This window comes from Giraffa tippelskirchi, chromosome 11 (genome assembly GCF_054371585.1).
Source record: "Giraffa tippelskirchi isolate mGirTip1 chromosome 11, T2T-mGirTip1v1.2.pri, whole genome shotgun sequence".
Lineage (NCBI taxonomy): Eukaryota > Metazoa > Chordata > Mammalia > Artiodactyla > Giraffidae > Giraffa > Giraffa tippelskirchi.
Window position 1 is genome coordinate 122,189,248 of NC_137285.1, and position 16,110 is coordinate 122,205,357.

Sequence of the window (16,110 nt, forward strand, 5' to 3'; positions counted from 1 at the left end):
AATCCAGTGCTTTTCAGTCTTAAATTTTACTTAACCTATCCAAAACGTTTAACGTTACTGCTTGGTCTCATATTTGGGGGTTAATTTTTTATTGAAATATACATACTGTAAAATGGACAGTTGATAAAATTTTATCTGTGAGGACATGAACATACCCCCATGGCTACTATCCAGATCAAGATATACAACTGCTTCCTGGTTCTTGAGGTGCACTGTTCTTCATGTTACAGCCGAGTTTTTCTAAAACATTTCCAGCCCACAACCTACCTCTGCCTTCAACCCTACAGAGACAGTCACATGAAGAGCTGGAGAGCCAATCACTAAAGAAGAACTTAGACACTATCACTTAATTCAATAATGTAATTGAAGGATATGTGAGAATTTTTTATTCCTATTTAAAGAGTTGAAAATACTCAATTCAAATGAAGATTGTCTTACAGGTAAAAGCAGGAATGCATAATTTACTCAATGGAAGCCTTTGTGTTGATGATAAACCGATGCCTCCCCTCTCTAGGACAAAAAGCACATGCTTCTAATAAGCCCTGCTGCTCAGTTTCTATTCTCTCAAATTCCCCTGGTCCCTGAAAACCCTGTCTCGATTATCACAAAGTTAGACTAACCCCTTTCTCTCTCAGCTTTAAATCAAAGTAGTCATGTGTTCCTGTTCCTGTTCTCTCCCCAGTTGTCCCATGATTTCCAGGATGTGAACTTGCTATCAGCAGTACCCACTAGCCCTGGCCAGCCTATTTTAGTGGGGTTGAGAGCTTATATCCTCCTTTCTAGGATGGCTCTGGCTTTGAGACTTCAAGCCCAAACCCAATCCCCAGGTCAGTTACCCACATCCCTGGAATTTTCTCTATTTGACTTCGTCTGATTGTCCACATTTCTTCCACTCAAAAGAAAGGGGATTTATATAAGAGCCTTCAGGACAAGCAATATGAGATCATATATGAACAACATGGATGCATGATGAGGAGTTTTGTCATTTTCAAAGACCTCCCATTAAGAGTCCTCTTCCCCCTGTAGATTCTTTATCACCCTGCTTTTCCCCTGGACACCCCAGCTTTCCTTGTCCTCTGCCCAGCAGCCAAACACTGTAACTTCTCCAGAGACTGATTTTTGTCTGCGCTCTGGTCCCCAGAGTGTTCCAGATTGTAGTAACAGGCAGATGCCTAATGGTTAAGGAGTCTTTGTTTCTTCAAATCCTCAGAGAATGCTTAAGAGTTAGAAGAATATAGAGTGTATTCTGAAAGGAAAACAAAAGGCCCAAGATTAGTTTGATTTTGAAAAATGTTAAACAAATGCATTGAAAGAAAAGCTCACTCGCTATCTCCTTGGGCTAAAGTTTGGGTCTTTGTACATCACCAAGAGAATCTTCATGATTCTGATAACTACATAGTATTCTGCCTTCCTTTCTTCTAAATCTATGACAAAAGGAGGAAAACAGGAGGGAATTGTGGAGAGAAAGGCTAGAACTAGGCACAAAAAGCCATATATTATAATGAAGGAGAATTAAGACTATATAGCTAGGCAGTTGGCCCGTTAGAGTGATTGTTGTGTTCAATGAAAATAATTCATTGCTGCTGCTAAGTCACTTCAGTCGTGTCCGACTCTGTGCAACCCCATAGACGGCAGCCCACCAGGCTCCCCCATCCCTGGGACTCTCCAGGCAAGAACACTGGAGTGGGTTGCCATTTCCTTCTCTAATGCACGAAAGTGAAAAGTGAAAGTGAAGTCGCTCAGTCATGTCCAACTCTTAGCGACCCCATGGACTGCAGCCTATCAGGCTTCTCCATTCATGGGATTCTCCAGGCAGGAGTAATGGAGTGGGATGCCATTGCCTTCTCCATTACAGGTCTTCAAAATACGATGTGGGAATGGTTGTGCCGGAAACAAACTGTGAGGCAAGTATATGAGAACTATGGGCTTTGCCTGTTGCAGGGGCTGCAATATTATACATTATGTATTGTCACATTGATGCTGTGTAACACAACCTCTGACATAGTTTTAAGTTTGAAGGTAGTGACTGTTGAGTTAGGATTTGGCAACAAACTAGATACTAGGTTAGGTACAGGCAGAAGGAAAATAATTCCTATAATGAAGAATAGTAAAAAAATCTACCTTAATTGTATCGATTGTTCACATATGAAGGAGGTGAAACAGGCCAAAATGGAGAAACAAACTCATTCTGCCCACCATGCTTCGAAATTACTTCTTAAACATTATTAGCAGCAGAGGAGGAGAACTTTCCATCATCTGCCTGGAAGAGAATGAACTGGTAAGTCACACACCTGGTCCTGGCAAAGGGTTGAGCAGTTCTATATTAGAGGGACCATATGTTTTTTGTGTGTGGGAGAGTGGCTTCCTGGGGTAGTGTGTATTGACTGGAGAAATAGATCTATAGAAAGCACTTCCAGTTATGTCCATGGAAACTTAGCAGGGATGCCAGGGGCCAAATCAGTGGTGGTCTTTTTGTGCTTTTATTAAGACAAATCTTGGAAGGTTCTTGGAAAATGAAAATTATTAGGTGAATTCATTAAAATCTTGAATGAATCAAGGAATGAAATGGCTTCATTTGTAATGTGATCTTTGGGTTGTTTGCTTTTATGTTTATAAGATGTTTTGGATGTTATGATTACTTTTTAAAATAATTAAGGTTAAACCTATTATGTGTTATCATAATGTCTGATTTTCAAGACCAGCCAAGAAGATAAAAGGTCTTAAGTGTATGAAAATTCTTTCCTCTAGGGTAGTTGTTTATACTTCTCTTCTAAGAATGAGGACCTCTTTTTATAATGAGTATGTATATTTTTAATTTTTTTAATAAAGTATATACACACAGTCACAGATAACGGGAAAAAGACACAGTATATTGTTCATCGCAGCACTGTTTACAATAGCCAGGACATGGAAGCAACCTAGATGTCCATCAGCAGACGAATGGATAAGGAAGCTGTGGTACATATACACAATGGAATATTACTCAGCCATTAAAAAAAATACATTTGAATCGGTTCTACTGAGATGGATGAAACTGGAGCCCATTATACAGAGTGAAGTAAGCCAGAAAGAAAAACAATACAGTATACTAATGCATATATATGGAATTTGAAAAATGGTAACGATAACCCTATATGCGAGACAGAATAAGAGACACAGATGCATAGAACAATTTTATGGACTCTGAGGGAGAAGGTGAGGGTGGGACGTTCTGGGAGAATAGCATTGAAACATGCATATTATCATATGTGAAACAGAACACCATTCCATGTTCGTTGCGTGAGACAAGGGCTCAGGGCCGGGGCAATGGGATGACCCAGAGGGATGGGATGGGGAGGGAGGTGGGTGGGGGGTCCAGGAAGGGGAACACATGTAAACCCATGGCTGATTCATGTCAATGTATGGCAAAAACTATTACAATATTGTAAAGTAATTAGCCCCCAACTAAAATAAATAAATTTATAAAATTTAAAAAATTAAAAAAATTAAAAAAATAAAAAAAAAGAAAAGATCCCATTAACAACTGTATTTACAAAAACAGCACCAAAAATTCCAGGAATAAATTTAATAGAAGTAATATATAGGAACTAGATGGAAAAATATTATAAAATGCTACTAAGAGATGTAACAGAAAATCTAAATAAGTGAAATATATTTTGTCCTTTGATAAGATTCAATATTGAAAAGATACTATTTTTTCTTAATCTATATATTACATGAAGTTCCAATTGATTTCCCTTTGTAACTATTAAAATTTTGATCTAGAACAGGGTCAGTGAAGTTTTTCTATAAAGTATCTTAATATTTTAGGTTTTGTGGGTAACATAGTCTCCAGTATAACTATATAATTCTGTCTTGTGGTGAGAAAACAGCCACAGATAATGCTTAATGAGTGTGTATTCTGATAAAAATGTATGGACAGTGAAAAAACAAAAACAAAAAAACAAGAACCTTTTATATCTGATTCACCATTGTAGCTCCAGTCTGGTAGTGTGTGTGCATATATAAATATTTAAGTGAGGGAACTTTCATTCATATGCCTAGAATCAGAATAAAAATAACCTCTTCTGCCACATAGGGGCATGAAAGACTGGATGTTATTTAATTACATTCCCATTCAAAACTTACTTAATGGCTAATTACAAACGTGGTCCAGAAGGGGAAGAGGCAGGTAGCCATGTGGAGGGCAGAGGCTGCACTGCTCCTGGAATGCCTAGGGCTGTACCTGCAGTTTAATGTGATCATTCACTGTAAGATAGGAATGAGCTTTGCCCATCCATGTTTTACTGGCAGAAAAACCAAGTGGTGCAATGCCTGAGCCTTGAGGGGAAAAGCTTTTCAAAGGGTAAAATGCTTAGGTCCTGCAAAAGGTAGAGCCAAAGGCCAAGAATCCTTGAGTTCCCAACTCTGCAGAAAATCTAATCTCCATGTTTTTTTCAAGAAGGATTGGTTGTAATCTCTTAAAAATCCAAACACTGAGAGTTTACTGTGGGTTCCAGTTTATAGTTAAATGAGCATATGTTGCTTTATATGATAGGTCAGGGATCATATCTGAATATATTGGGAGAAGCACAGGGTTTTCTTCTTGGGGTAGCCATGGCAGAGAACCAGTCCACTTTCGGAAGTACGAAGTTCAGTATTTGAGTACCAGCAGTGGATCTCAGCTGGCTTCAGTGAATTCCAAAGTGAAAGCAACACAAAGCTGGCAGATAGGCTTCTAATGGAAATACCAGCAAGAAATCTCTGCTTTAAGTGCTGGCTGGACTATCCCTTTGTTGCTTGCCATCAGATTCTTTAATGCATCTAATAATTTTTTTATTTAATGGATGTGGCCAAGTCAGTGGATTGCATGTGTAGACAGAATAGTGTGATTTGTCAAAATGGAAATTTTATCAAATATGCTTAACCATCTCATGGTCTTGATTTGGTTTTATGTTATGATGTTGCAAGCTGATGGGAGCTCATTATCTGATTTTTAGGGGTGAAGTCATACTTCTTTGATTTTCAGAAATAGAAAATATTCTAAGGAAGTAAATTATATAAATGTTAGAAAAATGTATAGTTGCTAAGTTGTTAAGCATCAAATCTCTTTGGAAAACTTACTACATGAATACTGATCTACATTAGGGGCTTTCCTGGTGGCTCAGAGGGTAAAGCGTCTGCCTGCAATACAGGAGACCCGGATTTGATCCCTGGATAGGGAAGATCCCCTGGAGAAGGAAATGGAAACCCACTCTGGTACTCTTGCCTGGAAAATCCCATGGATGGAGAAGCCTGGTAGGCTACAGTCCATGGGGTCGCAAAGAGTCAGACACAACTGAGTGACTTCACTTTCACTTTTCACTTTCACAGTTTCAATAGTGCCTACAAATACCCCTTAAAATTATGAAATTAAAAATTTATTGGGTATATTTTTAGGTATATACAGTATGTCGAGTGTTGTTTTATGTGATTTCTACTCATTTTTAATCTTTAGTACCCTCTATAAATTAGAGGGTTTGTTTTCCCATTAGTAGAAAGAAGATAAAGACTCAGATACAGTAATTTTTCATCAGCACTTATTAGAAAATTATATTTTATTAAGATTTTCAAATGTAACAGAGTCAAATATATAGACATATCTATTATATATGAAATCTCTTTCTTATAACATATACCGACTATTCAGTTTAAAACTTTCTGAAAGGGGGAAATAAAAACAAGCTCACATTGCCTAAATTTCTGTTGCTTAGAAACAAAAAACTGGTAATTAGTACATTATTCCAACTAGTTTAACAACAGAGGGTATGTTAAAAGAATATAGAGGTATATCTTGTAGAACTTAGTAACAGGGATTCACCTAGGTATTCTAAATGAATTGGGACCAGAGAGCCAGACAGTTTCGTTATACCATTTTCCTAATTTGCTTCTCCTGCTATGAAAGAGCTCCAAGTTCATGTGTTAGAAAATGGCTACCATCAGTGATTCCAAGTTTACACCTTCTCAGATAAACCAGAATCCATCTTCACTGGAGACGGACTCTGTCAAGGTGTGAGCACATGAGCCAAATTCAGTGGGTTCATCAATGCACAGAGGTCACTGTCATATATATTAAGAGCTGTTTCCATATAATTACATAAGGAGATATACATGTGTGCAAAGTGACTTCAGGTGTGTCCAACTCTTTGTGATCCCATGGTCTGTAGCCTACCAGGCTCCTCTGTCCATAGGATTCTAGAGGCAAGAATACTGGAGTGGGTTGCCATTTCCTTTTCCAGGGGATCTTCCCGACCCAGGGATTGAACCCATGTCTCTTATGTCTCCTGCATTTGGCAGGCAGGTTCTTTACTACTAGCTCCACCTCGGAATTCCAGCAGATGTGCAGTTTGTGAGAAAATTAGTCAGGTATGGGGCAACCAACACTTGGCTTCTTTTGCAAAGGGACTAGTAGGATACTAAGTTGAAAATGTAGGTCAGAAGCTAAGGGAAAGAAAATCTCCAAATCTGTAATCTCTGTCTAAACTCTACATTTCAGATACTAGTTGATTGAAACCATCAAAGTTGTCAGATAATTTATCATTTCATTAGTCCTTGGTAGAAAATGAACAGTTAGGCAAAGAAATGCAGTACTTGGATGCAGTCTCAAAAACAACAGAATGATCTCTGTTCATTTCCACGACAAACCATTCAATATCACAGTAGTCCAAGTCTATGCCCTGACCAGTAATGCTGAAGAAGCTGAAGTTGAACGGTTCTATGAAGACCTACAAGACCTTCTAGAACTAACACCCAAAAAAGATGTCCTTTTCATTATAGGAGACTGGAATACAAAGGTAGGAAGTCAAAAACACCTGGAGTAACTGACAAATTTGGCCTTGGAGTACAGAATGAAGCAGGGCAAAGGCTAATCGAGTTTTGCCAAGAGAATGCAATGGTCATAGCAAACACCCTCTTCCAACAACACAAGAGAAGACTCTACACATGGGCATCTCCAGATGGTCAGTACCAAAATAAGATTGATTATATTCTTTGCAGCCAAAGATGGAGAAGCTCTATGCAGTCAGCAAAAACAAGACCGGGAGCTGACTGTGGCTCAGATCATGAATTCCTTATTGCCAAATTCAGACTTAAATTGAAGAAAGTAGGGAAAACCATTACACCATTCAGGTATGAGCTAAATCATATCCCTTACAATTACACAGTGGAAGTGAGAAATAGATTAAGGGACTAGCTCTGATAGAGTGCCTGAAGAACTATGGATGGAGGTCCATGACACTGTACAGGAGACAGGTACCAAGACCATCTCCAAGAAAAAGAAATGCAAAGAAGCAAAATGGCTATCTGAGGAGGCCTTACAAATAGCTGAGAAAAGAAGCAAAAAGTGAAGGAAAAAAAGATACATCCATTTGAATACAGAGTTCGAAAGAATAGCAAGGAGAGATAAGAAAGCCTTCCTCAGTGATCAGTGCAAAGAAATAGAGGAAAGCAATAGAATGGGAAAGACTAGAGATCTCTTCAGGAAAATTAGAGATACCAAGGGAACAGTGCATGCAAAGATGGGCAGAATAAAGAATAGAAATGGTATGGACCTAACAGAAGCAGAAGATATTAAGAAGAGGTGGCAAGAATACACAGAAGAACTATACAAAAAAGATCTTCATGACCCAGATAATCAAGACTGTATGATCACTCACTGAGAGCCAGACATACAGGAATGTGAAGTCAAGTGGACCTTAGGAAGCATCACTACAAACAAAGCTATTAGAGGTGGTGAAATTCCAGTTGAGCTACTTCAAATCCTAAAAGATGATCCTGTGAAAGTGCTCAACTCAATATGCCAGCAAATTTGGAAAACTCAGCAGTGGCCACAGGACTGGAAAAGGTCAGTTTTCATCCCAATCCCAAAGAAAGGCAATGCCAAAGAATGCTCGAACTATTGCACAATTGCACTCATCTCACACGCTAGCAAAGTAATGCTCAAAATTCTCCAAGCCAGGCTTCAGCAATACGTGAACCGAGAACTTCCAGATGTTCAGCTGGATTTAGAAAAGACAGAGAAACCAGAGATCAAATTGCCAACATCCGTTGGATCATTGAAAAAGCAAGAGAAAAACATCTATTTCTGCTTTATTGACTCTGTCAAAGCATTTGACTGTGTGGATCACAACAAACTGTGGAAAATTCTTAAAGAGATGGGAATATCAGACCACCTTACCTGCCTCTTAAGAAATATGTATGCAGGTCAGGAAGAAACAGTTAGAACTGGACATGGAACAACAGACTGGTTCCAAATCGGTAAAGAAGTACATCCAGGCTGTATACTGTCACCCTGCTTATTTAACTTATATGCAGAGTACATCATGAGAAACTCTGGGCCGGATGAAGCACAAGCTGGAATCCAGATTGCTGGGAGAAATTTCAATAACCTCAGATATGCAGATGACACTTCGCTTATGGCAGAAAGCAACAAAGAACTAAAGAGCCTTTTGATGAAAGTGAAAGAGTAGAGAAAAAGTTGGCTTAAAGCTCAACATTGATAAAACTAAGTTCATGGCATCTGGTCCCATCACTTCATGGCAAATAGATGGGGAAACAGTGGAAACAGTGACTGACTTTTTTTTTTGGTGGGGGGGGCTCCAAAATCACTGCAAGTGGTGACTGCAGCCATGAAATAAAAAGACGCTTACTCCTTGGAAGAAAAGTTATGGCCAACCTAGACAGCATGTTAAAAAGCAGAGACATTACTTTGCCAACAAAGGTCCATCTAGTCAAAGCTATGGTTTTTCCAGTAGTCATGTATGGATGTGAGAGTTGGACTATAAAGAAAGCTGAGCGCCGAAGAATTGATGCTTTGTGATGTTGGAGAATACTCTTGAGAGTCCCTTGGACTATAAGGAGATCCAACCAGTCCATCCTAAAGGAAATTAGTCCTGAATATTCAGTGGAAGGACTGAAGTTAAAGCTTAAACTGCAAAACTTTGGCCACCTGATGTGAAGAACCGACTCATTTGAAAAGACCCTGATGCTGGGAATGATTGGAGGCTGGAGGAGAAGGGGACGACAGAGGATGAGATGGTTGGATGGCATCACTGACTCAATGGACATGAGTTTGAGCAAGCTCCAGGAGCTGGTGATGGACAGGGAGGCCTGGTGTGCTGCAGTCCGTGGGGTCACAAAGAGTTGGACGCGACTGAGCGACTGTACTGAACTGAACTGAGGCAAAGATACCCTTATAGCTTTCTCTTAGAGCTTGTATAGTGTCAGGTGAACCCGACCATCCATATGAACTAAAGCATGTTTGGATTGGCTAGAATGCTCAAAGTCTGAACAGACTTGTATTCATGAACCCAAGTTGGAGTGGTTAAAGAGGCAGTGCGTCAGCAGGCCCCACGTACGCTTCCGTATTTGCTTCGTCCTTAGGCCATAGTGATGGGGTTCAAAGATGGTGGGATGATCAGATACAAGTCAGCTAACAGCACTTGGGTGCCCAAAGGCACTATGTCCTCCCCCAGCCAGGCCACATAGATGGATGCCATCCCAGGCAGGTAGTACAGAGCCATAACCCCCACGTGGGAGCCACATGTACTTAATGCTTTTAACTGAGCATTCTTTGAGGAGAGACTGAATACTGCCTGGAGAATCAGGATATAGGAGGCAGCAATAAATGCCACATCAGAACCCACAATAATGGAGGAAACAATCAGACTATAGAGACTACTGGGCCTGGGGTCAGCACAAGCCAACTTGGCCACAGCTATGTGCTCACAGTAGGAATGGAGAACCACGTTGGAGCCACAGAAAGGCAGATGACTCACCATCCAGCCCAGAGGAGTCATGAATATGGTCGCTCTGATGGTGATGGTCACACTCATTCCCAGCATCACTCAAGGTGTGAGAATTCTTTTATAGTGTAGGGGCTGACAGATGGCCACATAGCGGTCAAAAGCCATGGCCAGCAGCAGCCCCGTCTCCACAGCTGTGGCTGCATGGACAAAGTACATCTGAGTGAAGCAAGCATTAAAGCTGATGGAGTTGTCTCCAGAGGAGAAGACGCTTACCATCTTGGGCACTACCGAGGAGGCCATAACCATGTCCACGGCGGCCAAAACACACAGGAAGCAGTGCATGGGCTCCTGTAGAGTGGAATCCGTCCAGATGACAGTCACTATGAGGGTGTTTGCTAACAGGGCTGTGGTATACATGATGCTCAGTGAGATAGCCAGCCAAAGATGTGAAGACTGCAAACCTGGGATGCCCACCAGGATGAAGGTGGCAGGGGCTCCCGTTGTATGGTTGTAGGGTGACCCCAGCATCGCAGATGAGACTGCTTTCCTGTTAATGTATAAAAGTAGGTAAGAAGAGAATATAATCCTGTAAGACGTGTTCCCAGCTCTGGTGTTAAAAGAGCCTGATGTTATTCTTAACTCAGTGGGCCACAGGTTTAAGGAACTGACACGTGACAAAGTTGTCCTTCTCCACCTTCCATCAGTCTCAGTATTCTTTGCCTTACGAATTTCTATCACTATTCAAAGATCATGAGTTACATCTTTTGGACAGTCTTTTCTACTTTCTGCCCCATCTCATGACAAAACTAAATTAGGTAGCTTCAGAGCTTTTATGGGCTCTCATCTATGCTTACCTCTGAGGGACCTAAACTGATCATTCCAGTACCATACCTGTGACTTTATTGTATTCAATCATGTGTGTCTTGTTCATGGTCTTATAAATTATACCAAGTGTGTGACCCAGATGTGTTGTGCACAAGTCCATTAACAGAGGATATGTGTACTCATTATAGCAAAGAGTTGAATGAATGAAAAATCAGAGAAAAAAATGTTTCTTTTATTTCTGTATGTTCCGTCCCTAATATATAATCATTGTTGAATGAAACAATGAACTTCCTAGATTTAACATGTAATGTTTTTCATCTTCCCCTTCCTGAAACTCTCACTACCCTAATACTACATCTATCAAAGCCTCAGGCTAGTGGGTCACAACACTGATTGTGTGACTGTGTTGACTTTACACTACTCACATAAAGCCCAAGAACTCTTTCCCAGGTGTCCAGGCAACCTTAAATAAAGAGTGCTTATTTGCCAAGCCTTGCAACTATCCAGTTGTTAGTTATCACCTCCTGTCCCTCCCCTCAGTTAAGGGCTAAAAGGCTAAGAACTTTCCATATCCTTGGACATTGTCTTCACTTACCATTCTTGGATTTCTCATCACTTCTGGCTCCTCCCTAAAAAGTTGGGTAGGTAAGATTGATGGAGAACTGACTTCAGAATCCCATCAATGGCAGTAGCCAAGCACTAGACCAACATTTACCTGGTTCTCAGTGCTAATTAGGCAACACACATTTGTCCCTTCCAGTTACCCCCTGGAGAGCCTACCGCTAATTGACTCCACACCCAGGTACCAACAGAAACCTTGATGAGAGTCTTCAGAAGTTTTCTAATAAGCCAAACTTATGGGATATAATTGAAAACTATGGTCTTTATTGAAACAAAAAAACAAAACCCTAAACATAAGAAATGCCTTATAATGGAACAGACTGAATAAAGTAATGAGCTCTGTTTTATAGTCAGAGAACCTAACTGCATATAACCACTGGGTGAGAGATCTTCAGTGTCTCAGACATCAGATCATGAGAAGATAAAGGAAAGCTGTTTAAAGTAGAATAATAGTGTAGAGTAAAAAGAAAATTATTCAGGGTATCCTTAAGACTGCTGTGTGTTTCCCAGATGCCATAAAGCAAGATTGAGCATCTTTCCTTAAAGAGTTGAAGAGAATCTGAGGAATCAGAATGGCTCTTCCTGCTATTTGCCTCTGATCCAGGATCTTCCTCTCTGGATCTCTGCCCTGTATAAATGTACCTTTCTTCTGAGAGAAGTCTCATCTAGTGCCTGCCCATCCCTCCTCTCTATCCTTGGCAAGTTGTTGCCAGTCATACCTTTCATTTCTGTGTGGTTTTAGTTCCCTCATTCCTTTTTCTTGATTAGCAGTGCTAGAGATTTACATGTCTTAATAGTCTGGTCCATTGGCAGAACATTTGGTTTGGTGGGTCTGTTTATAAGTAATACTATCTTACTCTTCTGTCTGCTGCTACTGAGAAAAATTTACTAAGATCAACAATTACCTCCATCAATGACATGTTGCCAGTCCAATGTTTGCAGTCTTTATTTTACTTGACCTATCCAGAACATTTAACACTGTTGCCTGCTTCTTTATTTTTTGGTTAACTTTTGATTGAAATATAGCATCCATGTGGTAAAATAGACAGTCTGAGTTTTAGCTGTGAGAATATGAACACACCCTCATGGCCACCACCAAGATCAAGATATACAATTGCTTCCTGGTTCTTGAGGTGCACTGTTCTTCAGAAAGCTCTGGCCAAGCTCTCCTAAAACATTTTCAGACCACAATCTGCCTCGGCCTTCAACCCTGCAGAGACATTCACTTGAAGAGCTGGAGAGCCAATACTAAAGAAAAGCTTAGACAAGACACTTAATTCAATAACAAAATCATAGGATATGTCAGGATATTTTATTTCTATTTAAAGGATGGGAAATACTCAATTCAAATGAAAATTGTCTTAAAGGTAAAAGTAGTAATCCATAATTCAGTCAAATGGAGCCTTTGTGTTTATGATAAATCAAAGCCTCTCTTCTATGACCAAAAACACATGCTTTCTATCAGTTCTACTGCTCAGTTTTTATTCTCTCAACTCCCCCTAGTCCCTGCAAACCCTCTCTCCTTCATTCCAAGGTTAGACTTACCCCTTCCTCTCTCAGCTTTGAACCAAAATAGTCATGTGTATCCTGTTCCTTTTATCTCCCCAGCTGTCCCATGATTTCCAGAATGTGATCTTGGTATCAGCAGTACTCACGAGACCTGGCCAGCCCTTTGTAGTGGAGTTGCTTACATCCTCCTTTCTATGGTGACCCTGGCTTTGAGACTTCATCAAGTCCAACACCCAGTTCCCAAGTTAGTTACTCACATCCCTGGAGTTTTCTCTATTTGACTTCCTCTGGTGTTCCACATTTCTTTCACCCAAAAGAAGGGGGATTTATACAGGACCTTTCAGGAGGAGCAACACAAGATCAAATATGAACAACATGGAGGCATGATGAGGAGTGTTGTCACTTTCAGAGCCCTCCCATTGGGAGCCCTCTTTCCCTTTAGATTCTCTATCACCTTGCTTTTCCCCTGGACACCCCAGCTTCCCTTGACCTCTGCCCAGCAGCCAAACACTATAACTCCTCCGGAGACTGAGTCTTCCCTGTCGTCTGGCCCAAGGGAGCTTTCCAGATTGGGAGTTACAGGAGAGACAGGTGCTTACTGGAAGAGAGTTTGTTTCATGTCCTCAGAGGATAACTAATAGAAGAATATAACACATTCTGAAAAGAAAACAGGGCCCGAAATAAGTTTATCTGATTTTTAGAGATTGATTCCTACTTGTTTGATTTTCAGAAATAGAATACATTCTAAGCAAGTAAATAATAGCAATATTAGGAAAATTTATGGCTGCTAGGTGGTTGAGCATCAGATCTTTTTGGAGCAGTTACTTCGTACGTGCTTATCTACACAGGAATACAATATCAATAGTACCTATGACTACCTTTTAAAATTATGGATTTAGAAATTATTGGGTTTATTTTAAAGTATGCACAGTATGTAAGGTATTGTTTTATGTGCTCATTTTTAAATTTAATCTTCAATGCACTTTATAATTAGCATTGTTTCCCTATCAGTACAAAGGAGGTATTAAGACACAGATACAGTAACTTGCCATCAACACTTATTTGGAAATTATATTTTATTAAGATTTTCAAATACACCAGAGTCAAATATATGTATCTCTTACATATGAAATCTCTTTCTTTTTAACATATACTGACTATTGAAATTAAGACTTTCTGAAAGGAGAAAATAAAAGCAAACTCACATTGCCTTAGCTTCCATTGCTTACAAACAAAAAGCTGGTGATTAGTATACCATTCCAACTTCCTGAACAATACTAGGTACATAGGAAACAGAGATACATCTTATAGTACTTAATAACAGGGATGTACTTGTATGTTCGAAATGAATTGGAACCAAAGAACCAATTTTATGAACAGATTTCACTTTCCAAGCACATGTGTTCGAAAATGGCCACCATCAGTGATTCCTCAGATAAGCTGGAATCCATTTTGACTGGAGACAGACTCCGTTCCAGGTATGAGCACACGATCCAAGTTGAGTGGATTCATCAGTGGCTCAGAGGTCAGTGTACTGTACATTAACAGTTGCTTCCATATAATCATATAAGGAGAACAGTTGTGAGAAAATCAGTCAGACATTGCAGACCCAACATTTGGTTTCTTCTGCAGAGGGTCTGGTAGGATATTAAATTGGAAATGTAGGTCAGAATCTAAGGAAAGAAAAATCCCAAATCTATATCCTGTGCCCAGACTTATCTCTGACTCAAATACTAGTTTATTCAAACCATTATATTCATCAGAAAATAAATCATTTCATTGACATCCTTGCTAGAAATTGAATGGTTAGGTAAAGTTAAACTTTACAGCTTCTTCTTAGGCCTTGTATGGCATCAGGTGAATCGAACTGTCCAGGTTAGCTAGGGCATCTTTGAAGTTGTCTGGTTTGCTCAAGGGCCTGAATTCCTGAACCCAAGTTGGAGTGGTTAAAGAGGCAGTGCATCAGCAGGCCCCACATTCGTTTCCGTACTTGCTTCGTCCTTAGGCCATAGATGATGGGGTTCAAAGATGGTGGGATGATCATATACAAGTCAGCTAACAGCACTTGGGTGCCCAAAGGCACTATGTCCTCCCCCAGCCAGGCCACATAGATGGATGCCATCCCAGGCAGGTAGTACAGAGCCATAACTCCCACATGGGAACCACATGTACTTAATGCTTTTAACTGAGCGTTCTTTGAGAGATCAAAAACTGCCTGGAGAATCAGGATATAGGAGGCAGCAATAAATGCCACATCAGAACCCACAATAATGGAGGAAACAATCAGACTATAGAGACTACTGGGCCTGGGGTCAGCACAAGCCAACTTGGCCACAGCTATGTGCTCACAGTAGGAATGGAGAACTACGTTGGAGCCACAGAAAGGCAGATGACTCACCATCCAGCTCAGTGGCGTCATTGATATAATAGCTCTGATAGTGATGGTCACACTCATTCCCAGCATCACTCGAGGTGTGAGAATTCTCTTATAGTGTAGGGGCTGACAGATGGCCACATAGCGGTCAAAAGCCATGGCCAGCAGCAGCCCCGTCTCCACAGCTGTGGCTGCATGGACAAAGTACATCTGAGTGAAGCAAGCATTAAAGCTGATGGAGTTGTCTTCAGAGGAGAAGACGCTCACCATCTTGGGCACTACCGAGGAGGCCATAACCATGTCCACGGCGGCCAGAACACACAGGAAGCAGTACATGGGCTCCTGTAGAGTGGAATCCGTCCAGATGACAGTCACTATGAGGGTGTTTGCTAACAGGGCTGTGGTATACATGATGCTCAGTGAGATAGCCAGCCAAAGATGTGAAGACTGCAAACCTGGGATGCCCACCAGGATGAAGGTGGCAGGGGCTCCCGTTGTATGGTTGTAGGGTGACCCCAGCATCGCAGATGAGACTGCTTTCCTGTTAATGTATAAAGTTAGGTAAGAAAAGGATACAATCCTGTAAAACATGTTCCCAGCTCTGGTGTTAAAAGAGCCTGATATTATTATCAACTCAGTGGGCCACAGGTTTAAGGAACTGACTTGTGACAAAGTTGTCCTTCTCCACCTTCCATCCGTCTCAGTATTCTTTGCCTTACGAATTTCTATCACTATTCAAAGATCATGAGTTACATCCTTTGGAAAGTTTTCTCTACTTCGTGACCCATCCCATGCCAAACCTAAGTTATATTGAGGGATTCTTCCATGCTGACCTCAGAGGGACCTAAATTGACCTTTTAGCTTCTCTACCTGTGATTTTCTTGTATTCAGTCATGTGTGTCTTGTTCATGGCCTTATCCCTTATGCCAAGAGTGTGACCCACAGCTGTTGTGTTCACGTCCATTAAAAGAAGATATATGTACTCATTATAGCAAACAGTTGAATGAATGGTTGGAT

At 40.6% G+C, this 16,110-nt stretch overlaps 2 protein-coding genes across 2 annotated transcripts; both read right to left on the reverse strand.

Moving 5' to 3' along the window:
- Positions 1-9,318: 9,318 nt before the first annotated feature.
- LOC145525721 (olfactory receptor 52I2-like) lies at positions 9,319-10,292 on the reverse strand. The gene is given in 2 exon segments (XM_081539242.1): positions 9,319-9,407; positions 9,410-10,292. Coding segments are annotated over 2 exon segments (972 nt in total).
- A 2,383-nt stretch (positions 10,293-12,675) lies between these two features.
- On the reverse strand, positions 12,676-15,879 carry LOC145525722 (olfactory receptor 52I1-like). The gene has a single exon (XM_081539243.1). The coding sequence runs from the start codon at positions 15,682-15,684 to the stop codon at positions 14,596-14,598; it is 1,089 nt and encodes a 362-aa protein (XP_081395369.1). The 5' UTR covers positions 15,685-15,879; the 3' UTR covers positions 12,676-14,595.
- Between the last annotated feature and the right edge of the window lie 231 nt (positions 15,880-16,110).